A 27,734-nucleotide genomic window follows, 5' to 3' on the forward strand; every position below is an offset into this window, starting at 1 on the left:
ACGTTGAGAGACTCAAGACCCAACACTCTGGATGAGCTAAAGGCCGCTATCGAAGCATCCTGGGCCTCCATAAGACCTCAGCAGTGCCACAGGCTGATTGCCTCCATGCCACGCCGCATTGAAGCAGTCATTTCTGCAAAAGGATTCCCGACCAAGTATTGAGTGCATAACTGTACATGATTATTTGAAGGTTGACGTTTTTTGTATTAAAAACACTTTTCTTTTTTTGGTTGGATGAAATATGCTAATTTTGTGAGATAGGAATTTTGGGTTTTCATGAGCTGTATGCCAAAATCATCCGTATTAAGACAATAAAAGACCTGAAATATTTCAGTTAGTGTGCAATGAATCTAAAATATATGAATGTTAAATTTTCATCATGACATTATGGAAAATAATTAACTTTATCACAATATGCCAATATTTTGAGAAGGACCTGTATATATATGTATATATAAAAAAAAAAACATATCTACCCTTTAATACTTTTTAAAACATATAGGCAGGTTTTTCATGATACTGAAGTGCAACATCAAAGTGAAAGCAAGAACACAAAGCATAGTAGTAATTGCAAAATAATTTTCTATGCCCAAAATCCTTGAATTCAGGTGTTTTAATCCCTGCCATGGCCACAGCTGTGCAAACTGCTTCAACAAACATTTGTGAAACAATGGGTTGCTCTAAGGACCTAGCATGGTACTTCGATAGAACGCCACCTATGCAATAAATCCAGTCATGCAATTTCATCAAAACTAAATATTCCACAGTCAACTGTTAGTGGCGTTGAAACAGAGTGGAAGCAGTTGGGAACAACAGCAATTTAGCCACGTAAAATCACAGAAGATGCATAGTGCTAAATGTTTGAGGCTGTTTTTTAGGAGTTGGGCTTGGCCCTTTAGTACCAGTGACAGAAGCTCTTAATGCTGCAGCATTTTTATGCTCCTGGCTGTGTGAGACGAGGTGGGGTATGGCCACTTATGTTCCAGCATGAATGTGCACCAGTGCTATAAAGCCATGGTCAAAGTTTTATAAGAAATAACTTGACAGGCTTGCACATCTTCTTAATTTCAACCCAACTGAACACCTTTGGAGTCAATTAAAGCAGGGAGTGTGAGCCAGTCCTTGTCGTCCAACATCAGTGTTTGATCTCACAAATAAACTTCTCGAAGAATTTATTTCTATAAACACACTCCTAAACCTTGTTTCTTACAGTTACAAACAGAAGCAGGTTAGGATTAAATGGCAACACGTGCACAAATTTGGGGTTCCCTATATGGCAAATTAAAGTCTACATTTAAAAAATTTCAGCTAAACATTTGCTTGTATGTTTCTGATTTAATTGGCACTTTGTAATGGCAATCCTCTGAAAAAAAAAAAAAAAGGTTAATTGCTGTCTAACAAACAGCAATGCTTTAGCCACAAACTCTGTGTTTACAAAAAAATACAAATGTACCAAATAATTTTGAAAGCTTGCATGGCTTCCTTTATTTTCTCAGTCATTGGCATTCCAAGTATTTCCAAACGAGCCTTTTGACATCTCATCTGTGATGTTGATGATGGGTATTCCTCTGCAAAAACGAAAGGAGGAAAATAGCTCAAAACTTAAAAAGGAACACTTTATGTTACAGAAAACGATTCTGTTTCCAGAGTTAAAATGGTGTTATAACTCACTGATATTCCCCTAGTGGCACTTGAACAACTGTTTCATCTTCTGCAAGAATACTCTGCTCTTCTTCCTACACGTAAACAATTGGAAATTTCAGCGAAGACTTTTGTACAATAATTTTAAAGTAATATATATTGTAGATAATGAGGTGAAAAGCATGTAATGAGAGGATTTGCCAGAGAAAGAACTGTCACCTCCTCAGCGTCCTCAAGCTTTTTCTTCTTGCTTTCTGGCATGAGATCATCAAGCCAGCTCAGCTCTCGCTTGGTGAAGATACAATCCATTAACTTCCTGATGAACACCAGAGCCAAGACCTACCAAGTTGGCGAGGTATCAAAACAAGTCAGAACAAAAAAGAAGAATAACTCTGCTGTGGAAGTTGATGGAAACAACAGAAAGCCTGGCACTAGAAGGATGCTTTTATATAGTTTGGCCAGATAAAGATGATTTATTCAAGCCTACATCATGTGTTGTGTTTTATTTGGGAGAACTGAAATCATGAGTTTATTAACCAGAGAGTTCAGATCAAGCACAAGTGAAATTTGATAAAGCAGTAGATACAAAAACTGCAATATTGTCAGCTCTGTGCTCTCAGAGCAAAAACAAGACAAAGAAGAACATCTCAAAAACAAACTCAAAATTCCATTAAAATATTAACACCAATTGCAATAAGACAAAAAGCAGGAATAACGTCAGAGAGCATTAAACTAGATATTATGCTGAAGGAAGAAGTCTACACCTGGGCTTCGTTTAACTCAGAACCTTGAAGCCAACTCCCATTTTACACCCCCAAAACTCTGAGAACCTCAAGTAAGCCTGTAAGCCTGGCTTTACTTGTAAAATCTATCTAAAACTTTGCAGGGAGCCCAATAAAATAGGCTGAGACAGGAGCAATGTGACCTTTCCTTCCCATAATCAGATGAAGAAGGTATGTTGTTCTACTCTTTAAACCTGGAGCATTTGGGTTCTTGTGCATTCCTGCAACCCAAAGTTGATAAATGGATCTCTTGCCACGAGAGGCCTTTTGTGTTCGTTAAACTCTTAACATTTATCCAGACCAGGAATGACAACTTGAATAATAACTTGCTTAAACCGATTGTAAACGCTGTCAGACAAAACCAACTGCAGTTGATACTGTAGTATGATGAAGGCTAGCAGCTTTGTCCGATCTCTGATAAGTTTAAAAAAAATACAATTATGACATATTGATCAGTTGTGATTAGGATTATTGCTATTATTACTGAATCATAGTAACTTCTTACAATCTATCCCCCTTAATATAAAAAATAGGAACATTAAAAGTAAGATCTTTGAGTCCAAATTGTGTACAAGTTTGTTTGTTTTTTGTTATTTTTGTCAAATGCAAAAAGAAGCTGGTATTTTCTTGGCCAAAATGAAACAAATGTGAGTTATTCAATCAGTCAATGTAGAGGTTAACAGAAATGTGGTGGGTCTAAGTGATTTATTTGCGTGGAACCCGTTAAAAAAATCTAATTCTAATAATGCAGGTACAAGAAAACTTTTGTTTTCTTAGAAAGCAAGTTATTTAAATGTAATTTGCTTTAGTTGAACGCAATTTGGTTTTGTTGCACAAATAAATAATTATTATCTATGCTGAAAATGTTTAGTTACAATAAAATACATTTATTAAAATGGAATAGCTTATATCTTTTGTCAGTTTGAAACGATTTTGATTAGTTGTATTGATGAAGATGTAGTTAGCTTAACATAAGCTTCTTAAGTTTAATCAGCTTATCTTTTTAGCTGTTCATTGGTATAATTCATCTATGTAAAACTTTAGATTTAAGATTAATTTCACTGACTTTGCAGTTAGCTTCAAGATAAGTTACACTGACCACTTTTTAACTGACAAGACTGAAAGGGCTCAAGATTTAAAATAGTAAATTTTAAAATAAAACAATGTCAAGACAGAGATTTGTCAAATACAAATAAGATCCAAATAAGAAATGTATAAAAGAAAAAATAATGTGCTTAGGTCAAAAATATCAAATGTGGCACCGAGGTCTGTAGAACATTTCAGAGCTAAATATGAGGTCATTAACATTAAGGATAATTAAGGATTAACTCAAGAATTTAGTTCAAAAGTCAACACAATTACCATTCCTGTGTAATTAACTTATAATTGATCATAAAACACATTGTATCAGGATTTTAGAAAGAACGGGTGAGTTAAATGTTCACCTTGGATCATCTATTATCTGGATCAAATGAAGTTATTTTAAGCAATTGATTACAGCGTGCCCTAAATGTTTAATGTCCTTTATTGTAGGCTATTCTCCATAGCGTCCAAGTGATGATTTCAAAATATTTTGAGACCTCTTTAAACCCAGACCAGCAGTGCAAAGTATTTTTTACCCAGTTGATTTTTCCTCCTATTCAGCATTAGAAAGAAAAAGTTACCAACTTAGTGTTTTTTATGTCCATTAGAATGGATCCCAAAACTAAATGAGCATAAAATGCCATAACAATGTAAATAAAAATGCCATGTTTTTAACAAAAGAGCCACATAAAAACTAATCATGTATGACTTAAAATATATCCTAGCATGTAATATATGTTGTTTTTTGTTTGTTTTTTTAAATGTGATATTGGATAATTGAGTTTTGCCATATTTCTATTGGGTTAAAAAGTCCTGTAATATATTGACATTTAATATTTTATTTACTACCATTTGAAACAGTCAGAAAAGCATTTTATTAGGTTATCATAAACATAATTTACTTTTTTTGATGTAAGATTGGTTCTTCTCCCCAAAGCACACCAAGCTAAATAGTTGACAGGAAAAATCTCCTTCAAGATACTTGGCTGTCCCTATTTACTCATCACCAGAATTGTATTGCTTTGATTACAGTCATATTACTTGAATTCTTCAGTATTGTTCAATTTGATTATGAATATCCACATGTCCAAAACCTTCAGACTTTCTTAGGGTGTCTTAATTATTTCATATGACATGTTTTTACTTTTGAAAACTACAGCTTTAAGCTTCAAGCCCACATATGGCATGATTTGGAGAGGAAGGGTAACATAACTGCTACAAATAGACTGTTTACCCACCATCATGGGAAAGACAATGGCAGCCCTGGAGGTCTTGATAACCCAGAGAAGAATCAGACAGGTGAGCTGGATGACGGTGAAGAGGTGTACCTTCCTCAGGGGTACATGTCGTAAGTAGATGAGGTCTGGCTGATGCTTGGCTGGCATACCAAACAACGTGATGCGATCAAAGAACTGCAGGAAATTAAAAAAAAGATTACAACTTCAGGTGATAGGTATGAAGCATGGATAGTGCTACAACAGATAATCTACTGTAACACATGCAGAAAGTACTTTGTGAAAATCCCCCAGAAGTACACAAGGGCTTCGTTTTCAGTGTCAGCTTTGTTTGCCAAGTTTGTACACAAACAAGGAATTTGACTTCGGTTCCACTTTACTCTCAGTTAAGGAATTGAAAACATGAAAATATATAAAAAGGGAAATAAAAATAAAAGGGTATTTTGTAAATATTTATATATACAGTGGTTGCTCTCTAAGCATTTCTTGAAAAGTATGTTGCCTTCAACGTATTCAATATTGTTTTTTGGCCTCTTTCCTTTTCTGTGTTCAGCTCCACTTCCAAAGCAAAGCGATGTACAACCCCAATTCCAATGAAGTTGGGACATTGTGTAAAACATAAATAAAAACAGAAAACAAAGATTTGCAAATCCTTTTCAACCTATATTCAATTGAATACACTACAAAGACAAGATATTTAATATTCAAACGGATAAACTATTGTTTTTTTTTGTGCAAATATTCACTTCTTTTTGATGCTTGCAAAATGCTCCAAAAAAGCTGGGACAAGGGCATGTTTACTACTGCATTACATCACCATTCCTTTTAACAATGTTTGGGAACTGAGGACACTAATTGTTGAAGCTTTGTAGGTGAAATTCTTTCCCATTCTTGCTTGATGTACAACTTCAGTTGCTCAACGGCCCGGGGTCTCCATTGTCATATTTTGTGCTTCAAAATACACCACACATTTTCAATGGGAAACAGGACTGGAATGCAGGTAGGCCAGTCTAGTACCTGCACTCTTTGACTATAAAGCTACGTTGTTGTAACTTGTGCAGAATGTGGCTTGGCATTGTCTTGCTAAAATAAGTAGGGACGTCCCTGAAAAAGACGCTGCTTGGAAGGCAGCATATGTTGCTCCAAAACCTGTATGTACCTTTTAGCATTAATTGTGCCATCACAGATGTGCAAATTACCAATGCCATGGGCACTAGCACACCTCCATACCATCACAGATGCTGGCTTTTGAACTTTGCACTGATAAAAATCCAGATAGTCCTTTTCCTCTTTGGCCCGGAGGACATGATGTCGATGATTTCCAAAAACAGTTTGAAATTTGGACTTCACCGATCACAGCACACATCAATTTGCGTCAGTCCATCTCAGATGAGCCTGGGTCAAGACAAGTTGGGAGTGTTTCTGGGTGTTGTTTATAAGTGGCTTTACATGGTAGAGTTTTACATTTTTTGTGGTACTTGTTTGGATGTTTAGTTTGAACGCAGGTTGCTCTGCAAAATAATAACCTCTAATTAGCATGAGGCTAATTGAAACCATTCATAGCTTCCCTGTTTGTTTATAAAAACACAGTGAAAATGCAGGGTGCATTGTGTGTTATTCCACCCTGATAATGAAAAATATAACTACTACTGCAACTAAACTAATAACAATGGTAACTCTGGTGCTGAAGTAAACTGAAAAAAAAAAATTTCCATTCTATTACATCCATATAAGGCTTTATTTGCTCATGTACTTTATGCAGTTTCATGATATGTTTGACATATTGCACACCTCTATTTGTTTGTTTGAGATTTTTCTGAAGCTCTCCGACCTTTGGTTTTCAGATTAAATTATGTCACATTTGATAAACTGAAATAAATAGGGTGCAACCAAAATATTTTTACCTGAATGCCTCTGAGAGAAGATGCCCCCATGTAAAGAAAAACTCCGTACAGCACCGGCATGGGAATAAACTAAGAACAACAAAAGAGAAATTAACATAGATTTGCATATGATTCCATTTAAAAATCAATCAAATGGTACTAAAAGACTTTCTGTTAAAATAATACTGTCCCACCTTTAGCATTGACGTCATGAAGACAGAGGAGCCCATGAGCAGGAAGATCATGAGACCTGTGACACGTTGCTCCTTGATGCCGAGGAATTTCGGCTGCTCCCCTGGAGCCGAGCACTCCGACTCCAGTTTCAGGCTGTTAACATGGGTGATGGAGAGGACGGTGGCTGCTACAAACCACGGCAAGCCCATCAAAGAGCACACACCCAGCATTATCCCAACCATCAACAAGTCTAGGTGGTATCCACAACCTTTCTGTAGGAAAGAGAACCCAATAAAAAAAGTTAAGCAGTTTCCTATTTTATTTTACTATGCATATGTGATTTAAAGGCTGCAGACAGAGTAGGAGAATACCTTGAGTTTGTTTTCCTTCCGGTTGATGATGACAGCTGTAATCTGCTGGTCCATGAAGATGAGGATAGTACAAAGTAGAGCTGGTACAACAGTTATGACTGCTGTCCACCAGGGGTTGGGCCCCAACGGGTTGATAAACCAACCTCGATCATCTCTGGTTGGCTGTTGAATCATTAATACATTGCCTTGAACTTTTTGATACATTTTCTCCAATTACACTCACATAATTCAGTCAATTTTATTGTTTCTTTATGTCATAGAACAACAGAAAGTATTTTTTTATTTGTGAAGTGAAATAATTGTACGTGTTAAAGATGTTTCATTTACAGGTCCTTCTCAAAATATTAGCATATTGTGATAAAGTTCATTATTTTCCATAATGTCATGATGAAAATTTAACATTCCTATATTTTAGATTCATTGCACACTAACTGAAATATTTCAGGTCTTTTATTGTCTTAATACGGATGATTTTGGCATACAGCTCATGAAAACCCAAAATTCCTATCTCACAAAATTAGCATATTTCATCCGACCAATAAAAGAAAAGTGTTTTTAATACAAACAACGTCAACCTTCAAATAATCATGTACAGTTATGCACTCAATACTTGGTTGGGAATCCTTTTGCAGAAATGACTGCTTCAATGCGGCGTGGCATGGAGGCAATCAGCCTGTGGCACTGCTGAAGTCTTATGGAGGCCCAGGATGCTTCGATAGCGGTCTTTAGCTCATCCAGAGTGTTGGGTCTTGAGTCTCTCAACGTTCTCTTCACAATATCCCACAGATTCTCTATGGGGTTCAGGTCAGGAGAGTTGGCAGGCCAATTGAGCACAGTGATACCATGGTCAGTAAACCATTTACCAGTGGTTTTGGCACTGTGAGCAGGTGCCAGGTCGTGCTGAAAAACGAAATCTTCATCTCCATAAAGCTTTTCAGCAGATGGAAGCATGAAGTGCTCCAAAATCTCCTGATAGCTAGCTGCATTGACCCTGCCCTTGATAAAACACAGTGGACCAACACCAGCAGCTGACACGGCACCCCAGACCATCACTGACTGTGGGTACTTGACACTGGACTTCTGGCATTTTGGCATTTCCTTCTCCCCAGTCTTCTTCCAGACTCTGGCACCTTGGTTTCCGAATGACATGCAGAATTTTCTTTCATCCGAAAAAAGTACTTTGGACCACTGAGCAACAGTCCAGTGCTGCTTCTCTGTAGCCCAGGTCTGGGGAATGCGGCACCTGTAGCCCATTTCCTGCACACGCCTGTGCACGGTGGCTCTGGATGTTTCTACTCCAGACTCAGTCCACTGCTTCCGCAGGTCCCCCAAGGTCTGGAATCGGCCCTTCTCCACAATCTTCCTCAGGGTCTGATCATCTCTTCTCGTTGTGCAGCGTTTTCTGCCACACTTTTTCCTTCCCACAGACTTCCCACTGAGGTGCCTTGATACAGCACTCTGGGAACAGCCTATTCGTTCAGAAATTTCTTTCTGTGTCTTACCCTCTTGCTTGAGGGTGTCAATAGTGGCCTTCTGGACAGCAGTCAGGTCGGCAGTCTTACCCATGATTGGGGTTTTGAGTGATGAACCAGGCTGGGAGTTTTAAAGGCCTCAGGAATCTTTTGCAGGTGTTTAGAGTTAACTCGTTGATTCAGATGATTAGGTTCATAGCTCGTTTAGAGACCCTTTTAATGATATGCTAATTTTGTGAGATAGGAATTTTGGGTTTTCATGAGCTGTATGCCAAAATCATCCGTATTAAGACAATAAAAGACCTGAAATATTTCAGTTAGTGTGCAATAAATCTAAAATATATGAATGTTAAATTTTCATCATGACATTATGGAAAATAATTAACTTTATCACAATATGCTAATTTTTTGAGAAGGACCTGTATATACAAATCTGAAAAGCATGGCATACGTTTGTATTCAGCAGCCCCTCCTTTTAACACAACTAAATGAAATCAGTTTTTAACCACCATCCTTCATAAGACACCTAATTAGTAACTGGATTCAACTTTTGTGTAATTTATTTAGCAGCACAAAGGCCCAAGATATCTCTGAAGGAGCTTCAGAGATCCAGAGCTCATGAGGGAGAGTCTATTGACAAAAACAACTATTAGATGTGCACTCTACAAATATGGCCTTCATGGAGGACTGGCTGAAAAAAACGCCATTGTCGAAATAAAGTGATTAAATATTTGCATTTGCAGTTTGCCACAACAGCTGTAGTGAACACAGCTTCTTCCACAAACATGTGGAAGAAGGTGCTCTACTCAGATGAGACAAAAATGTAACTTCTTGCCCTATGCTCAACATTATGTATGGTAGAAAACTAACACTGCACATTACCCCGAACACACCTTCCCTCTGCATCGTAGTGTAGGGATGTTTTCTTGAGCAGGGATAAAAAAAACTGGTCAGAGTTGATAAGAAGATGGATTAAAGAAAATATAGACCAATCCTGAAAGGAATCCTGTTTGAGCCTGCAAAAGACCCGAGACCTCAGTGGAGATTCATCGTTCAGCAGGACAACCACCCTAAATATACAGCCAGCCTTATCTTGAAAAGTTAAGATCAAAACATATATTTGTGTTAGAATGGCCCAGTCAAAGTCCAGACCTAAATGAAGTTGGGAATCGGTGGAAAGATGTTTTCTAAAGAAGACATTCTCTAGAGTTTGTACCTTTTGATAAGAGCAAAGGTTGTTTCCTCACTGTATTTTATTAGTGGGGCTGAATACATAGACATGTCACATTTTTCAGATTTTTATTTGTGAAAAATTATAAATAACAATGTATCATTTTCCTTCCAGGAGAAAAGTAGGCAACCGCATTGTCTTGGTCTATCACAAAAGACAAAGCAATACAATGCATTTAAGTTTGTGGTTATAAAATGAGAAAAATGTTCAATGGGTATAAAAATAACAAAATAATTTTATTCTGAGTAGATCATTGAAAGCTTCTGAAAATTATTTCACATACATTTAACCACCTACTGCACCTTTCAAACAACAAATGCCATGCTTACTCACTGAAGCCCAAAGTATGCTTATAAAACTCAGAGTCAGTTTTTTCCTCCGTACCTTGAACACATTAGGCACCTTCAGTTTTGGAGAAGGGATCCCTAGGGCATAATCAACCAAGACCATGGTGAGAATAGTGATGAAAACAGCAAAATCACTGATGATAGACCGCACCTAAAAAAAGATTTAAAGAAATGGTGAAAGTGACCTTACAGCCACTAGCAAGCATTTACCAAAACTTTTTTCTAGACCCTAGACCCTTCAAAACTCTTCATTTCAAAACACAAAAGACCCTTTTCTACACACACTCTCCAATCTCTGCAGTCTTCAGGGTAAGGCCACAAGTTCTAATCACATCTGATGTCACCTGAATCAATACAATACACATAAAAATACTTGGACTGTCAGATCTATCAATGGTGTCTTTGGCTGAAATGTTCCCACAGCAAGTACTCATAGCTTAAAAGTTCCAGAGATCCCACATTTAGGTGTGTCAGTGTAATAAAAAGATCCTCACAGTTTTTGTTTTTTTTTAATTCACAGACTGTAATCAACAGTGTTTGGTTCTGTATACCTAACATAATAATTCGCTGTGTCAATTACTGTTTAAGATTAGTGTATACTGTAAGTTGTTTTAATGTAGAAGGTACTCCTGGGCCGGCAATTCTGTGCTTTTTTAGTCTGTCCTGTACTTTTATACCTCCAGCCACTCACACTGAGCCTAGTTTTGCTTGAGATTTCTTCCTGCTATGTAAAAGGGAGTGGTTCTTTTCCTCTCATCACATGTTTGCTCAGGAGGAGGGATTGCTGCAAAGGCAATGACAGTTCAATCTACAGGGCTTCCAGAAAGAATACTTTTTACAATTTAGCAATATTAACTTCATTTGAATGCATTGTTTTATAACTCAAATTGGCATGTATGTCAGCGAATGCGATTCTGTTTCTATGACTGGAGTTGAGTATATATGTGTGGATAGGAGTTGAATGTGTATGCCTTGTAAAGTGCTGCTGTTGTGAATCAGTGCTATAACTGAATGGCAGACCGATGTTGTGCTGATTGTACTTAGAGTTTTACAAATGCTTGTTAGCAACTAGAAAAATCAGTCAACAAAAAACAACAATGATCCGTCTTTTTCAGTCAGTGCAATACCTGCGAGTTACCACAAGAGTGTAGTGTTGCACTTTGCAACCCATTCATCCTTTACAAGACTGAATCAGGATATTAGGACAATGATCATGAATAATGAGTAGCAGTACCTTTGTTGGGAAGTAATTGCTGAACTTGAACTCCTTGAGGAAGGCAGACATGACAACAGTAGAAAAGAAGAGTATGACACACCAGAAGAGAACATCAGGAACATAGGGTCCATGAGGACCACAGGCAGTCCCAACAAACTCCCCTCTCTTTTCGATGCAGTCCTGCAAGAAAGAAAAGCAGCCCAAAGCCATTGCAACATTATAAGGGCAATAAACATACAGGATTCACGAGGTTTTATGCGAAGTAAAAAAAAAACTTCTCAGACGAAAATTTTGCTTTTAAAATGATTTTTAGTGCCCTTTAATCTAATATAATCCAATATAATCCAGCCCACATGTCCTTAATCTTGTCTCGTCTAATCCATCTGGATAAGCATGCCACTTTAAGATAAAAAAAAAAACCAAAATGATTTTTTTCAGTTCTTTCTGAGCAAAATGTTCGTCAGACGTTTTGTTGAAGTCACTGATGTGACCTAAATTCTTGCTTCAGTTTGCTGGAGGAGTTCGTAGTCGCTAAAGTTGCAGTTACTCATACCTTCACCTCTAAGGCTTCCCAATAAATTTCCGAAGCAGTTATGTTGTTGACCTCCCAAAACTTCATGGTGCCATTGGCGGGGTCAGAAGGCTCAACACAAGCGCATCTGAAACAGCAAATCAACAATTTGATGACTTTATGATCCATGAAATAAATGCACTGTAGCTACAAGAAATATGCTTTCTAATTACTAAGAACATGCATACTAACGAGTATGTGGTGAGTTTGTCCAAGTTGTTGTTCTTGTTAAAGGGATAGTGTTCCCCCAGGTGCAAAAGTTTCTCCAGTGCTTCATAAATGAAGATGATGCAGATGAGCGAAGCGAACGCTTCCTCTGTAAAACGGGTGATGTAACAAACAAGGGAACTGGCATCTGTGGCCACCAGTAGAATACATAGAAAAGCTGTCCACAGGCCAATGCAGGTTCTCAGAGACAGATAGGACAAGCCATACTCCCTGGGTGAGATTAACACAGAATAAATAGCATTATTGGTTGTAATTCGGTGAATTTGAGAATTTCATCAGCACAATGAAATTAGAAGATAATTTAAAGTAGGATATAGGAAACTGTAGTTTGAAGATATATGATGGTGGATGTCTGTGCACATCAGAGTAACAATCCTGGTCTGAACAATCCTGGAAATAGAAAGCATTCTTTCTGAAGGTTGCCATAATTATAGCTTTTTTGAATCAGAGATTTTTATGACAAGCGCATATTGTCAACTCTGGTAAATTACAGGCAGACTGAGCTTGCAACAGAATGGTTTTAAATCCTTGGGCAGGATTGCTGGTATGCTAAGTCCTGAAGCCACTGCCCTTAGACAACAGTGCTCCTGAGTTCCTTCTCCTCCCTGGATGAATCACCATATACATCTTCACCTTTTTAACTCACTTTTGAGCTGCGATCACTACTTTAATCTTTGTTGAATATTATGTTACACACTTCCTAGCTTAGTGTTTTATACACAAGATCACTCTAAAGCAACCATTCGCTGCATTGTCAACTACCTTGACAGTTGCTTACACATGCTGTTTTTCTTTATATACATATTTCTTGAGTTTGGCCTTATATAGTCATTTTATAAATCATATATACATTCAAACAGATTTTAAAAGCGCATACTTGCAGAATTTAAAAAGTATCTTTTCAAACACCAGCACAGGGCCTGTGCTTCCCAAAATGGTGAGGGGCTGCCCAGCAAACAGGGAATAGGCTATTCCAGTCAGTGAAGCACCAAACAGTGACTCAATTGCACTCTGGAGATTAGAAAGACACAAAAAAGACAGTGTTCCTGTAAACATATTTAACAGTTTTCAGTTGAATGTGGAGAAATGAAAGCACAATGTTTTAAGAGCTGTTTTCTTTGCAGAACTACAGAAAAAAGTCAATATGGAACAAAGCTTACTATTCTTCCCTCTGTTGCCTCGCCTAGCAGTCCTCCAAAGGTGATGACAGGGGACATGCAGGCACAGTAGAGGAACAAGAAGGAGGCAACACACTGCAAACTAATAGCATCAGAGTAGTCTGACAAGTAGTGGGGGCCCTTGCGCTTGATGTCCAGAAAAAGGCCACCAAACCACCTAAAAAAAATAAATATATATATATATATATATTTAAATATAATATGCATCAGTGATATAAACAAAACACTTTCATTTTTTAATTGTAAAGTAATTTTTTTCTCTCCTAATGATACGTTCCTAGCCTGGTTTGATGGGTTCTATGATGAAAAAGAATAGCTGCAAATAGAGATTTTAAATAAAAGATGTTGCCATGGAAACCACTTCCAGACAGAGCTACAGCTCAGGTTTCTCCAGGAACAGTTATTCAACTGTAGACTGGGCTTTTGAGGAAATAGGGCATTTCTCGGTGTCTTTCAGCTTGATTCCAGAAGGGGCTTAGAGAAATATCCGAAAAAATAGAAAATTATATTTGAATCCTCTCATTTGTGTAATCTAAAATGAAAAACCTCTGAAGTTTTTTTCATTATTGGGAAAAAATGTAATTTATAATTTGCTTAAATGAATGAATGAATGAGTACCTTAATAATATACATAATTCAGAATTTACTTCAAAAATTGTATATTATGTTGATGTTGATAGTGACAATTCTGAATACCTTCCAGTACGCTGCAATTCTGGACCACCGTGGTCACCGTCTTCATCCTCCTCCTCACCCTCCACTAAGCCATTTGGTAAAAGGTTGTTTTTCTTTCTCTTTTCCTGTTTGATAAACAACACAGCATTTTTATCATGTCAAACTGTGTTTTTATTTAAATGTGACACTTACCACATTTGTACTAACCTGAGAAGGTACATTTTTTGGTGGCTCTATGCGTATTGATGGGTCCCATTCCCCTGGAGGCAGAACAGTCACTTGATCAAGGAATTCATCAATCCCAGCAATCAGATCATTCCGGTCTTTAGCTTTGTACGCAACATCATGAAAAACCTGGAGATAGAAAAAAATGTTAAGCTTTGCTCATAGTGACCACATAAATGAATATGTTTTGATTTAAACTATGTCACTCTAGCTCTGGTTGTGTATCTAGGGTCTTAGTCATGCTGGGGATAGAACTCCTGCCCCAGTTTTAAGTTTGTTGCGGTCTCTAAGAAAGTTTTGTTTCAGGATTTCTTTGTATTTTGCTAAATCAAGCTTCTTATCAACTCTAAGTTGCTTTCCTGTTCCTGTTTAAGAAACACACCCCCTTAGAATGCTGCCGCTACCATATTTCACCATGGGCATGGTGTATTTGGGGTGATGTGCAAATTTGTGAAGTGCACAACTAATGGTTGTCTTGTTAACAGATTCCCACACTTGAGGTGTGGATCTCTTCAGCTCCTTAAGAGTGACCCTGGGCCTATAGGCTGCTTCTCTGACTAATGCTTTCCTCACTGGGCCTGTTAGTTTAGGTGGACAGCCATGTCTTGGTTGGTTGGTTGGCAGTTGTGCCATTTTCCGATGATGGACTGAATAGTGGTCCATGAGATTTTTGGGAAATTCTTTCATAGACAGCTTTAAACCTATTGACAACTTTAACTTTATTCTCCTTTCTGTCGTGTTCCATGACCTTCACAGAACAGGTATATTATACACTGAGATTACATTTGACACTGGTGGACTGGTATGTAAAAGTAAAGTGAGAGAAATAAAATGCATGCCATACTGGTTATTTGAGAATGATTTTGTAAACCAACAACATAAATTGTACGTGTACACAAAAAAATAAATAATATAAGTTGTTGGACCCTAACAATGCGAAACTACCCTGTGTACGACCGGTTACTATATATTTTTATTCAGCAAGTGTATCTTCTTAGGAATCGACTTCATTCTGGATAGTTTATTTCACTGTCTTGAAGCATGAGAACATAAATTCTGAACAAAATGGAGCACATGAGGGCTGACTAATCGCCAAAAGCAAGTTATGAAAGCTCTGAGCTGTGCTTCACACTTAGAAATGTTCCACCACTTAAGGGTTTGTTCTGAGTTCGGCTGGGCTGTGAATTTATTCAAAGTGCTAAAAAACTGAGAATGACATCTGATTAACATGTATTCATAGTGTCATTTTCTTAAAATACAAAAAAATATTTGAATTGGATTGTGATGAATATAGGCTTCAGTGAACTCTTACCTCATCTGTCATAAGAGTTGCTATGGATCTTCCAATCTCATGATACTGAGCCCCCCTACCAAAAGGTCCCAGCAGAATAAACAGAAACCTAGAAATAATGAAATAATAATAAATAATTCAATAAGACAAACATGTTGAAATTAAATACAGATCATAGATTATCAGCAGTGGCTTATTAAACAAGCAATGTCAGATAAGAATCAGAAGCTGAATCAGTCTGCAGAAACCTTGTGGCGATTGGTACTTCAGCCAACCCATTTATCAGGACTGCAGGGGAAAGGCGGACAAATGCCACCACTGGCTTGTTCAGATATTCCAGCTCTCCCACTAAAACATTGCAGGCCTCTGCCCCCGGAGGGATCTTTTTCATGAAATGAAGATCTATCTGAAAAAAAGGAGAAAAGGTGCAATAACCCATACGGTTCAGCTGTGCGGCTCTGGCTATAAATCTATGAGTACTAGGTGAATGAATAGAATGCATTCACACAAAGAGGGTTTTATTTAGAGTTTATCCTCCCATAAATCCACAAATGTATGAGTTTAACCAGTTCCCTGTCTGAAATTAATCCAGCTGTGCCAGATTTGTTTGTTCCAGCATTCAAAGAGGGCACAGATGTGTGAATGAAATATTACAAAAGAGCATCTAAATATAGGTCATACCTTGATCCATTGCAAAATAACTCGTAAGAGTCAGACAGTTGCAAAATGGAGACTCACAAATAAAAATAACAGTCGGAAATCTCTTTATTTGTCTTTATTTGCTTTGTCTAGTGGTGAGAAATGTTTTTAATTTTAAAGGTGTTGATTTTTCTGTAATAATTTCATGAGGGTGACAAGTGCTCACTGGAGTGTTATTTGTTCCATCTTTGAGATGATGCATTTTGAGGCAACAATTACTACTTGATTAGATAAATAATAATGTACAGTTGTCCTGAAATGTAGAACCTGTTCTAAAATTAACAGAATCTGGATGGAGTAAGGGGGAGTCAGGTTTAGCCTAAACCGGCTCAGTTATGGTTGAGGTGCAAACGCACCCTCCATTTCTGCTACCTGTATGACCCCCTTTCTTTTCCAGTGGTTATGGTCAATCTGACAGAGAGAGGTATCCCAATTGTTGTGGTTTTTAGTATAACAATGGCCATCAGTGGGCTCTAGATGGACAAAATGTCCACTTTTAAGGCTAGGCTTAAAACCTTCCTTTTTGATAAAGCTTATATTTAGAGTGGCTTAGGTTATCCTGAGCTATCTCTGTAGTTATGCTGCTATAGGCTTAGGCTGCTGGACGACATAATGACCACTTTCACCCTCTTTGCTACATTCTCACACTACTCTCCAATTTTGCATTATTTGCTGTTATTTCAGCTTTTAACTTTGTTCTTTCTCTTTTCTCTTCCTAGAAGCTACACCTGGCCTGGCTCTGTGTCTACCTGTGACACCTTTCTGGAGAGGGGAATCGTCCGAGCTTCTGCTGGCAACAACTTAATGCTCACCTTCTACAGATGATCCACATGGCCCTGTCTTTCAGTGTTTAACCCTTTCTCTCTCCTAGACATGGCAATTGACTGAGCTTTACTGTAACTAACTCTATGTGCTCTCTTTCAGAGTCTAACCTTGAAAACTGGCTCAGAGTTTATCTGTTCTTTCTTTCTAGGTGAAATGACTAAAGGAGCTACATCCATTAACATTTACTTTTCCTTCCCATAGAAAGTACTCCTGGATCAGTGCTTCTTTGTTCTCTTTGTGTCTCTGCTCTGTTCTCTCAAACCCCCAGTCGGTCGTGGCAGATGGCCGCTCACACTGAGCCTGGTTCTGCTGGAGGTTTCTTCCTGTTAAAATTGAGTTTTTCCTCTCCACTGTTGCTACATGCATGCTCAGTATGAGGGATCGCTGCAAAGTCAACGCCAGTGACTGTCCACTGTCTCTACAAGCTCATCCAGGAGGAGGGAATGCTGCAAGTCACTGACTGGATGCAATCTCCTGAGTTTCCTTAGACAGAAAAACTTTTTATCCAATTTGAATAAATAACTGAATCAGACTGCACTGTTCAATGGTTAGTATTAATTGGAATGTATGTACCTGACTTTTGTGAAGTGCCTTGAGACAACATGTGTTGTGAACTGGCGCTATATAGATAAACTGAACTGAATTGAATTGAATTGGACTAAACCGTTGTTACTGGCATTACTGGCAAGTGAATAAACAATCAATGAACAAAATCACCTTTTATTATAGTTTTTGCAAACATAAAACAGAGAAAATAATCTTAAATTTATATTTTATATTTTCAAAGGATTTTTTAATACCTAGTTATAATCCTAATCCCTCACTCAATGGTCTATCTGTGAAAGATAACCTCCTATTCATTTCTCAAACGGCACAGTTGCGTAACAGTCTGTTCAGATGTGTTACAATGAGTTATCCCATGTTTTACTTCGTGCTGTACAGAAATTAAACAATAAACTGCCAGGGATCTGGCTGGCATTGAGCTTGTGTGGCTGCAGGTCATTCAATGCCTGAGTGCCTACCTATGTGGTACCTCTAGCCTGGTGTGATTTTTCTTGTCTTGATTGCCTCGTGCTTACATGGCTTAATGCTAACCTCACTCTCTCTAAATCTACCTCTTGAGTTCTACCCTGCAGCTTCTTCTCAGTAAACCTTCCTGGATTCTCTGTTTAAATCTCCTCGAGCCATAACCTTACAGACAGCTTGTTCTAGATGGAAACATGGCACTGATTGCATCTAGTATTTTTCAGACAAGTTCAGAAAAAACTATTTTCAGGGGCTGCACGGTGGTGCAGTTGGTAGCACTGTTGCCTTGCAGTAAGAAGGTGCTGGGTCCCAGGTCCCCCGGCCGTTGGTCTTTCTGCATAAAGTTTGCATGTTCTCCCCGTGCATGAGTGGGTTCTCACCAGGTACTTCGGCTTCCTCCCACAGTCCAAAAACATGACTGTTAGGTTAATTGGTTTCTCTAAATTGCCCTTAGGTGTGAGTGAGTGTGTGTATGGTTGTTTGTCCTTTGTGTGTCTGTGTTGCCCTGCAATGGATTGGCGACCTGTCCAGGGTGTACCCTGCCTCTCACCTGTAGACTGCTGGAGATAGGCACCAACTCCCCCGCGACCCACTATGGAAGAAGCGGTATTGAAAACGGCTGACTGACTGAAATAATGTTCACTAAAGGCAATTTTTTTTAAACAAACAGTTTCAAAATGTCAACAGGTATTTGTCAACATGAGGGAAGGATAGGGTTGCTTTTCTTTTAGCAGTAAACTGTGTCAGCCTCTTAGCAGGCTACCAAATAAAATTATGAAACTGTAAATTAGCTTAAAATGTAAAAGGGATGAAGGAACAAAAAATAAATGCAGCAGATTTACCAAAATCAAAATTTAAGCATCTAAATAAAAAACAGTCATTTTACTCTTTGTTACTTGTAAAAGTAAAAAGAAAATGTGCAGATTATCAAATGCAGATGTTTGTAAACTGTTCATATTGTACATTTTGTTGATGTCACCACCTCTTATGTTTTTTACATTTCTGTTTTACTTCTCACCAGATCTGCGATTGCAGAATATTTATTATCCTAGTAGGTTATTTGACTTCCACTGTTCTCTGTAGAATCATTGTGATCGGTGTTTTCCTTTTTTCTAAATTTCTTTGGTGTGGACTTTTATTGGCTTTTGGATTACCTGATGTTGAGTGCTTTATAGGTCATTTTGCCTTTATAATCTGTCTGTCTGCTGTCAGCATTTGGGTTTTCTCTCTAACAACAGATGGTCTGCAAAATGCATGTTAAAAAAATAGGTAATTTCTCAGAAAGGTTCCCTTTTTGTTTTACTGAAAAAAAAAAAATATGGAACCACGTAACATTATGCCCTGCCCTGCCCATTAATGATGTTGTATAAACAAACATTTCACACAGACACAGTGTTCCTAAAGCAGACCTTTAACATTTAGGTCTGAAAAAACCTATTTGACTTTTCTTAGTATTTTCTGTCTGTTTTATGTTTTTGAGTTTCTACAGTCATGTGGAAAGGTTAGAACAACATACGATATACGACATACGAATGTGTTTTTTTCACATACTTGGACATATCAATATTTTGTATCAAGTTTGATAAACAGCTAAAGAAAAGACCATATAAAATGGTTAAAATCTCATACAGGTGTATCACATCAGGTGCACATGATTAAAACATGTTTGCTCAGCATTTTGTAGGAGCCCTCTTTCTGCTCCATTTAAATAATTTACATTTAGTTTGAAGTGCTTCTGGCTGTTAAAGTGAGAATGAACACCACTGTAAGTTTGAAAGAGCTGCCAGAAGACTTTAGAAAATCAAATATTTGCAGTTTATAAGTCCAGCAGTACAGGATTGAAGAGCTCTCAAAATAATTTGAATTCAGCTGTTAAACTGTACAGAAAACAGTTTAAAAGCGGTAGAGATTTAAAAAAAAAAAACTGCCAACATGCCATGGTCTGGTTGGCCAAGCAAGTTAACATAAAGGCCTGACTAAAATGTCCAAAGAGAACATTGACGGAGTCCAGGACATCTGAAATAATGGTCTTTGGTCAAATGAGTCTAATGTAATTTGGAGATGCTTTCCTGCTTGACCAGAGTACATCATAGATTCCAGCATGAGTTCTACCATGTAGAAGAGTGATCCTTATGTTCCTAACAGAGCTCTTCGCTCTGTCTCTCTCCTAGACATAGCTATTATCTGAGCTTTTACTGCTTATAACTGTATGTGCTCTGTTTCATCCTATAGACTTGAAAACTGGATCAGTGTTTCTGTGTTCTATTGTGTCTCTGCTCTGTTCCCTCAAACCCCCAGTTGGTTGTGGCAGATGGCCGTTCACACGGAGTTTTCTTCCTTTTAAAGGAGAGTCTTCCTTTCCACTGTTGCTACATGCATGCTCAGTATGAGGGATTGCTGCAAAATTAATGACACAACGCACGCCACTGTCCACTGTAGCTACATGCTCGTCCAGGAGGAGTGAATGCTGCAAGTCACTGACACTATGCAGTCTACTGTGTTTCCTTAGAGAGAAAACTTTTTTAACCAATATAAACTGAATTTGACTGCACTGTTGGACCAACTGGAATGTATGTACTTGACTTGGAATCTGTATGATTCGATTGAATTGACTTTGTAAAGTGCCTTGAGACGATATGTTTTGTGAATTGGCGCTATATAAATAAACTGAATTGAATTGCTTGAGGAAACTGCGAGATCATCTGCAAAAGATCTATTGCTGAAACAGACCCGGACTCCAGTACCGGTAACAAGTAAACTGGCTGATAATTAAGACATGGAAAGTCCTGAACTGAATCAAAGTCCAGATCTTGATCTCACTGACATGTGGTGGGGTGACCTGAAACAGGCTGAAAATGCAAGAAACCTCTAAAATATTTCACATCTGGAACAGTTTAGTGTATTTTCTAGAAATAAAAAAACAATTACAATTGATATGTAAACATATTTTTTTAAGAAACTAATATTTAATGGGGTGTTCTAGTTTTTTCACAGGACTGAATGTGTCATTAATCATATTCTTGCAGTTAGCTTAGATTCCACATTGATAAAGTGTTTTGTTGTTGACACATGTGCTGCATCACAGATGAGTACATTTTAATTATACCCCCTAACTCTAAATTCATATCATCATCCACACATTGTTTGCAGACTTGCTGATATGATATGCTGATATGATATGCCTGTATATTTTTTATATACACTCATTATATTTGTCTCTTTTTTTTGTCTTCAGTCATAACAGGGTTGTCTGTATCTTGGAAACAAATACTTGGAAAAAAAAGTATTACAGTAGGAAAATACTATACCTATTTTGCTGTTACTTACAGCATTAGTCATACTGCAAGAAATACACTTAGTTGGGAGTTGCATCATGTAAGTTGCATCTGCCCTGATTTGAGTACCTACACAGGGAGGTGAAAGACAAACTCCACACAAAATCATGTGTTGCAATTAGAACTCAAAACCTTCTTTTTGTGAGGCAAGAGCTGTGGCCACCACTACTCCCTGTCACCCAGTTTTTCAACACTTTACACAGACAGCTGGAAAAAAACACTATTCACGTTCACTGCACATACCTTGCTAAAGTCCACAGCACTGTTCTCCCTGCTGATGTCCCCTTTGCCATCAGGACCCGCTAACTGAGACTGAGACGCCATCAGCTGACCTGGCCAAACCACAAAACATCATTATGAATTAGTTCAAAACATTTTTAAGCTCCAGGTGTCATATGAATAATGTTCTTAAAATATTTACAATTGGGTACTAAAAATATAAGCTTGTATGTTAGATAAACATCCATGGATTTAGGATCACTTAATTGTAATGTGGCAAAGATAAATCCATCCACTGATCGAGTGCTTAATAAATGAGCAACTAAATTTGGCGAAATAGTATTATAATTGGATTAAATTGGAGTATATGTAATTGGTTGGATTAGTCTGGAATTATTTGGATTAATTCAGATTGAATTTGGGCTAAATCAAAATCTCTATATTTAAATTTGCATACCAGCTGATCTCATTTTTTGCCTAAAGCCCTTTGTGATGTCATCAACCCAAATACACACAAAGCAGAGCTAGCAGTTTTTTTTTTTTTGTCCAAGTACTTTTGAAAAAACGTTGCATTTGTGAAATCCTGCTGTGGAAATCCATTCTTTCTGTGTCTATTTCATAAAAGAAATACTCCACTGGACCGTATCTTTAAGCTATTCCAACAATGAAGTTTACTGGGGTCTGTGACTATCAGGTTTCTCACCATTCTTGTCCAGATGTAGCTCTGACGCCCGTCGCCCTATGTCAGCAATGGAGCGCACAATCGGCAGGCGGTTAGCCAGCTTCTTCTGGTTCTGGTGATGGTGCTGCTTCAAGAGAGTTTCACGCACCTTCTTTCTTATTTCCTCTCCCAATGGTGAGTATAACTCTTGGTGATCTAGGATCATTTCTGAGGAGGAAAACGATAAACTATTAGTCTTCAGGTTTAATTCTTCTGAGATATTTGGTTGACAGGCAAAGCCTGTTTATTTATGTCGCACAGTTCATACACATTGTGATTATAAGTACTTTATAGGAAAATAAGTAAGAGATGTAAGGTAAAGTACATTAAAAATAAGGAATACAGTAAAAAAAAAAAATTTAAGCATAATGCAAAAATAAATATTGAAATGCAAATTTACACCCTTTCTCCCCTTGATGAAAGTTTTATTTTATCCATATATTCTGATCTTTAGCCACAATGAGTCAAGCTGAGTGCTGATCTAGGAATTTCATTTGCGGCCAAAAATCTTCTTTCTGCATTACAATGGAGGAAATCCTGACCCACCTACTTACTGGTATAATGCACATATTTATTCAGTAAAGGATTTAATGTGGTGACACAGACTATGCATAAGGTAGAAGATGCACTGTATAATCAGAACTTTCAGGAGCATATACGGTTTATGTTGCATAAAAATGGCCCAAGAATGGAGACTTGAGGAATCCCATATATAATTTTTGTTTGATTTGATCTATAGTTGCCAAATTATACAAAGTAGTACACATCTGTCATATAAGATCTGAACCAATCCAGTAAAGACAACCCAACCTCCTTTTCCAATCTATAAACCAGTTTTGATCAACTGGTTTAAGAGTCAGTATGACCAGCATTAAGGTGCCTCAATGTAAAAACACGTCATTTATACATTTGCCAATACATCAGTTTAGATATGGGTGTGTAGTTACTTATTACAGAGGCATCCATTATAGTTTTTCTTTTCACTACAGTTTTCAGAGCCTGTTGAAAATTATCTCAGTGCACAGAAGAATTTACCTAATTATAAATGCTCCCAATATTACAAACAGTACATCAAACAATAAGAGATGCACAAAGTTCAAGGATTACACACAAAAATGCTGAAGTAAGCATACCAAAAATTCAAATTAATTTATTTTTTGTTTTCTCTCTACAGACGTTTAACATTAACAAAAGCTCGTACTGACAAAATCACTCTGGCGCAATTACCTGAAATCTCCTCCATGCCATTTGCCCTCATGTCGAGCAGCACAGTGCCATTAATGATGCAGCTGCGCAGTTCAAACAAACTATGGAGAGAAAGCGTGGCTACATAGGGTTTGCTCCATCGTTCTCCCCCGTCCTCCACATCCTCCTCAAACTTCAGCCACCTGTAAGAAGAGTTTGAGTTGCCATCAAGTGATGCCAGCAGACGGCAAATTGGACGGCCATCTGTTCTTGCTGCAAAAGCAACATTCGTTCATTCTAGGGGGCCCTCACATGTAGCTCTCATATTTCCTTTTTCCTCTCAGCTTCACTCATTTACTCTCACTCCTTATTGCTTTTTACCAGGGTATCAATGTAAATAAAATATGTCTTATGTACCATGTCAACAGTACACCATCATTTTATAGAGGTGTCTGATAAAATATAGGGAAATAATGTGAAAATACAAGAACAAGCTGCTGAAACACAAACATTAGACATAATCTGTAATCTGATAAATTGCTACCATGACTGCTCTGCTTAAACTGATTTGACGCTGTTCCCATTGTACATTTTTTAAATAAAGTAAAGGGCAAGGTATGTTATGTTTTTCCCAAGTGTGGCATGCATTTGTAATTTTCACCCCAAAACAACACTTTGTGCACTGGGTTATTCTTACAAGTGAATACACTTTGACCTAAACCATGCTGTAAATTTAGGGTTCTTAATCCTGGAAGGTGAACCTTTTCCCTAGTCTAAATCCCCTAAAAGGTTTTCTTGTATAATTGTCCTGTAGTTAGCTCTGTCCATCTTCCCAACAACTCTGACCAGCGTCCCAGTCCCTGCTTAAGAAAAACATCCCCACAGTTATAATAACTGTTTGCTATGGCCCCTATATGGCTTGTGGCAAATTTTAAACCTTCTTACTTCCTATGACTGTGTTTTAACAATGGCTTTCATTTTGCTACTCTTCCATAAAGGCCAGATTTGTGGAGTGAATGTGTTTTGTTGTCCTCTCATCTCTCAGTGGATCTTTGCAGCTCCTCCAGAGTTGTCATAGCTCTCCTGGCTGCTCCTGTGATTAATGCTGTCCTTGCCCAGCCAGTCCGTTTCAGTAGATGGCCATGATTTAGTAGGTTGACTGACTGACTGTCTGACTGGCAGTTGTGCCATACTCTTTCCTTTTTCAGATGACAAACTGAAGAGTGCTCTATGAGTTGTTCGAAGCTTTGGATATTGTTTTAGGACTTAACTCTCCTTAAAACCTCTTGTCATATCCACGGTGGTTTGTGTGCAGGCTGCATGCAGGCTGTGTCGTGTGCTGTGTTTCTTCTGTGTAGGGTGTGACTGGCAGGTGCTACTGCACAGGTGTAGCTCATCTGAGAGCAATCAGCTGGGCTTCATATGGAGTGGAAACCCAGAGGGAGGTGTCAGCGTGTTTTCTCACTTGGTGTGGTAACAGCTAGACCTCTGCTTCTCTGCAGTCCTGCTTCTAAGCAAATTTCTCTGATCACCTTGTTTTCTCCCCTGACTTGCAGATCTACTTTCTTCCGAAGGAGGCTGTGAATCTTTCTGGTGTCCTGTTTTCATTCGTGTCATGCTCAGAGGAGTGTGGGAACTCTAGCCTTGACGCCTCAGCCCTGAGCCTCCACTCTGTTTCCAAGCCCAGCTTCTCAAGAGCCGCCTCCACCTAACCTCTGAGGATCATCAACCTGCCTGTCCACTCTCCAACATTAACTCTCCAACTACTGTGGAGTTTCCTGGAAGAGAAGAAACGCGAGCGGAGAAACAAAACAGAACTGTGCACTTCCTGTCAGCCTCAAGCCACCGTGGAAAAGACCTATTATTCCCCTTGGCCTCACCCAAGACCTCACCCCCTGTAAGTCGGACTCAAAGGAACTTCTTTGCGTTTTCTCCACTTTCACCCTGAGCTTTTTACAGCCTCTGTTTCTTCCTTTAGAGAGATCCCGATCTTGCCTGCTGCTCCAGTCCTGGTTTCAGTCCGACCTTAGAAACTGTATCTTAATAAACTGTTAAAACGCTGTCTTGGTCCTTGTGGTTGTGTCTCTCAGAGTCTAAGAAAACCCCATTATTATTTAATTAGAGGTGTGGGGAGGGGGGGCATGAATACAAATTCATGCCACACTTTTCATAGTTGATTTGTAAAATACCATGCTGCCTCTTTTCCTTCCACTTCACAAATATGTGCTATTTTGTGTTGGTCATATCACAAAAAAACATTATTAATTTTGCGGTCTTATCATGATAAAATGTGAAAACGATTCAAGGGGTTCCAATACCTTTTGTGAGGGTCTGTAATGTGTGGATGTAGTCACATGATCATTAACATCACCTTGCGCTTTCTCTCCACTCAGAGTCCTCTCCATCCCTCAGACAGATCTCATCCATTTCTGTAAAGAGGTCATGGGGGAGGTGCTCCTCATCATCGTCTTCTGCCCCCAGCAGAAACTGCACCCGCTGGGAGGGAGTGTCTGGCAGGAATTTTAATGAATCATAAGATATAAAAAATGTTGTCTAACATCACGAAAGAAAGACTAAGTGAATTTGTGGCCTTTACCATAAAGTGGAGACTCTCTTCCCCCCACCGAGGGAAGGGTTCGCTCTCTGCTCCTCCTCCAATGTTTTTTTCCATGGTGACGGTGCCTGTGATGGCTACGATTCCTGGTACTGCCCAAGGGGACATGGACCCCAATGTAGAGAGTCCTGTGGCCTGGAAACAAATCCCAAAATGGTTAATGCAGGAATAATGAACAGTTTCTGTGTGAAGGTGGGTTTATTCAACTTTGATGGCGGTTATTGGTCATAAGAACCTCTGCCAGAAGGACGTTTTGGAAACAAATCAGACTTGCTTGCTGTGCTTCTTTTGATGTATTTTATCTTTGTCTAATCAGGTCTCATCTGCTGGTAGGGTGGTTTTGAAACCAGTTTGTAATATCCACATATGGAGTTTTGTGTTTCTGCCCTAGTGAAATAAGAAAACTGAAACAGATGGCTGTCCTGAAAGGCATGTGTGGCTTCTCAGGTGCAATGAAATAATGGCAAATTATGCAGATATCTCATATAGTTTCTTCTCTTTCTGTTGCTCTCCTTTCAGTTTGACACAATGAAAACTATAAATGTTAAAGGCATGTAAGATCAAATGCTATATCATTGAAGCCCCACACCTTTAAAGAGTCACAAGAAAATAAATGTACAGGTCCTTCTCAAAATATTAGCATATTGTGATAAAGTTCATTATTTTCCATAATGTCATGATGAAAATTTAAAATTCATATATTTTAGATTCATTGCACACTAACTGAAATATTTCAGGTCTTTTATTGTCTTAATACGGATGATTTTGCCATACAGCTCATGAAAACCCAAAATTCCTATCTCACAAAATTAGCATATTTCATCCGACCAATAAAAGAAAAGTGTTTTTAATACAAAAAACGTCAACCTTCAAATAATCATGTACAGTTATGCAATCAATACTTGGTCGGGAATCCTTTTGCAGAAATGACTGCTTCAATGCGGCGTGGCATGGAGGCAATCAGCCTGTGGCACTGCTGAGGTCTTATGGAGGCCCAGGATGCTTCGATAGCGGCCTTTAGCTCATCCAGAGTGTTGGGTCTTGAGTCTCTCAACGTTCTCTTCACAATATCCCACAGATTCTCTATGGGGTTCAGGTCCGGAGAGTTGGCAGGCCAATTGAGCACAGTGATACCATGATCAGTAAACCATTTACCAGTGGTTTTGGCACTGTGAGCAGGTGCCAGGTCGTGCTGAAAAATGAAATCTTCATCTCCATAAAGCTTTTCAGCAGATGGAAGCATGAAGTGCTCCAAAATCTCCTGATAGCTAGCTGCATTGACCCTGCCCTTGATAAAACACAGTGGACCAACACCAGCAGCTGACACGGCACCCCAGATCATCACTGACTGTGGGTACTTGACACTGGACTTCTGGCATTTTGGCATTTCCTTCTCCCCAGTCTTCCTCCAGACTCTGGCACCTTGATTTCCGAATGACATGCAGAATTTGCTTTCATCCGAAAAAAGTACTTTGGACCACTGAGCAACAGTCCAGTGCTGCTTCTC

At 38.4% G+C, this 27,734-nt stretch overlaps 1 protein-coding gene and 1 long non-coding RNA gene across 2 annotated transcripts in view; one reads left to right on the forward strand and one right to left on the reverse strand.

Moving 5' to 3' along the window:
* Positions 1-1,457: 1,457 nt before the first annotated feature.
* The window catches only part of LOC124870859 (sodium-driven chloride bicarbonate exchanger-like), a 54,283-nt gene continuing 28,006 nt past the window's right edge, over positions 1,458-27,734 (reverse strand). Inside the window, exons 10-31 of the mRNA XM_047369687.1 lie at positions 26,210-26,362; positions 25,985-26,123; positions 23,656-23,816; positions 22,411-22,596; positions 21,732-21,820; positions 15,852-16,009; positions 15,625-15,712; positions 14,295-14,441; positions 14,109-14,212; positions 13,395-13,569; positions 13,112-13,245; positions 12,199-12,444; positions 11,989-12,094; positions 11,454-11,615; positions 10,257-10,370; positions 7,170-7,331; positions 6,819-7,070; positions 6,646-6,714; positions 4,745-4,918; positions 1,861-1,980; positions 1,672-1,736; positions 1,458-1,568 (exon numbers count right to left, since the gene is read on the reverse strand). Coding sequence (XP_047225643.1) covers positions 1,493-1,568; positions 1,672-1,736; positions 1,861-1,980; positions 4,745-4,918; positions 6,646-6,714; positions 6,819-7,070; positions 7,170-7,331; positions 10,257-10,370; positions 11,454-11,615; positions 11,989-12,094; positions 12,199-12,444; positions 13,112-13,245; positions 13,395-13,569; positions 14,109-14,212; positions 14,295-14,441; positions 15,625-15,712; positions 15,852-16,009; positions 21,732-21,820; positions 22,411-22,596; positions 23,656-23,816; positions 25,985-26,123; positions 26,210-26,362 — 3,080 coding nt within the window. The 3' untranslated portion in view covers positions 1,458-1,492. The remainder of the gene's footprint in view (positions 1,569-1,671; positions 1,737-1,860; positions 1,981-4,744; positions 4,919-6,645; positions 6,715-6,818; positions 7,071-7,169; positions 7,332-10,256; positions 10,371-11,453; positions 11,616-11,988; positions 12,095-12,198; positions 12,445-13,111; positions 13,246-13,394; positions 13,570-14,108; positions 14,213-14,294; positions 14,442-15,624; positions 15,713-15,851; positions 16,010-21,731; positions 21,821-22,410; positions 22,597-23,655; positions 23,817-25,984; positions 26,124-26,209; positions 26,363-27,734) is intronic.
* Positions 24,935-25,672, forward strand: LOC124871794. Its single transcript, XR_007039117.1, has 3 exons — positions 24,935-25,081; positions 25,170-25,510; positions 25,592-25,672. It is a non-coding gene; the product is annotated as an uncharacterized LOC124871794 (long non-coding RNA).

This window comes from Girardinichthys multiradiatus, chromosome 7 (assembly GCF_021462225.1).
Source record: "Girardinichthys multiradiatus isolate DD_20200921_A chromosome 7, DD_fGirMul_XY1, whole genome shotgun sequence".
In the NCBI taxonomy this organism is placed as follows: Eukaryota; Metazoa; Chordata; class Actinopteri; order Cyprinodontiformes; family Goodeidae; genus Girardinichthys; species Girardinichthys multiradiatus.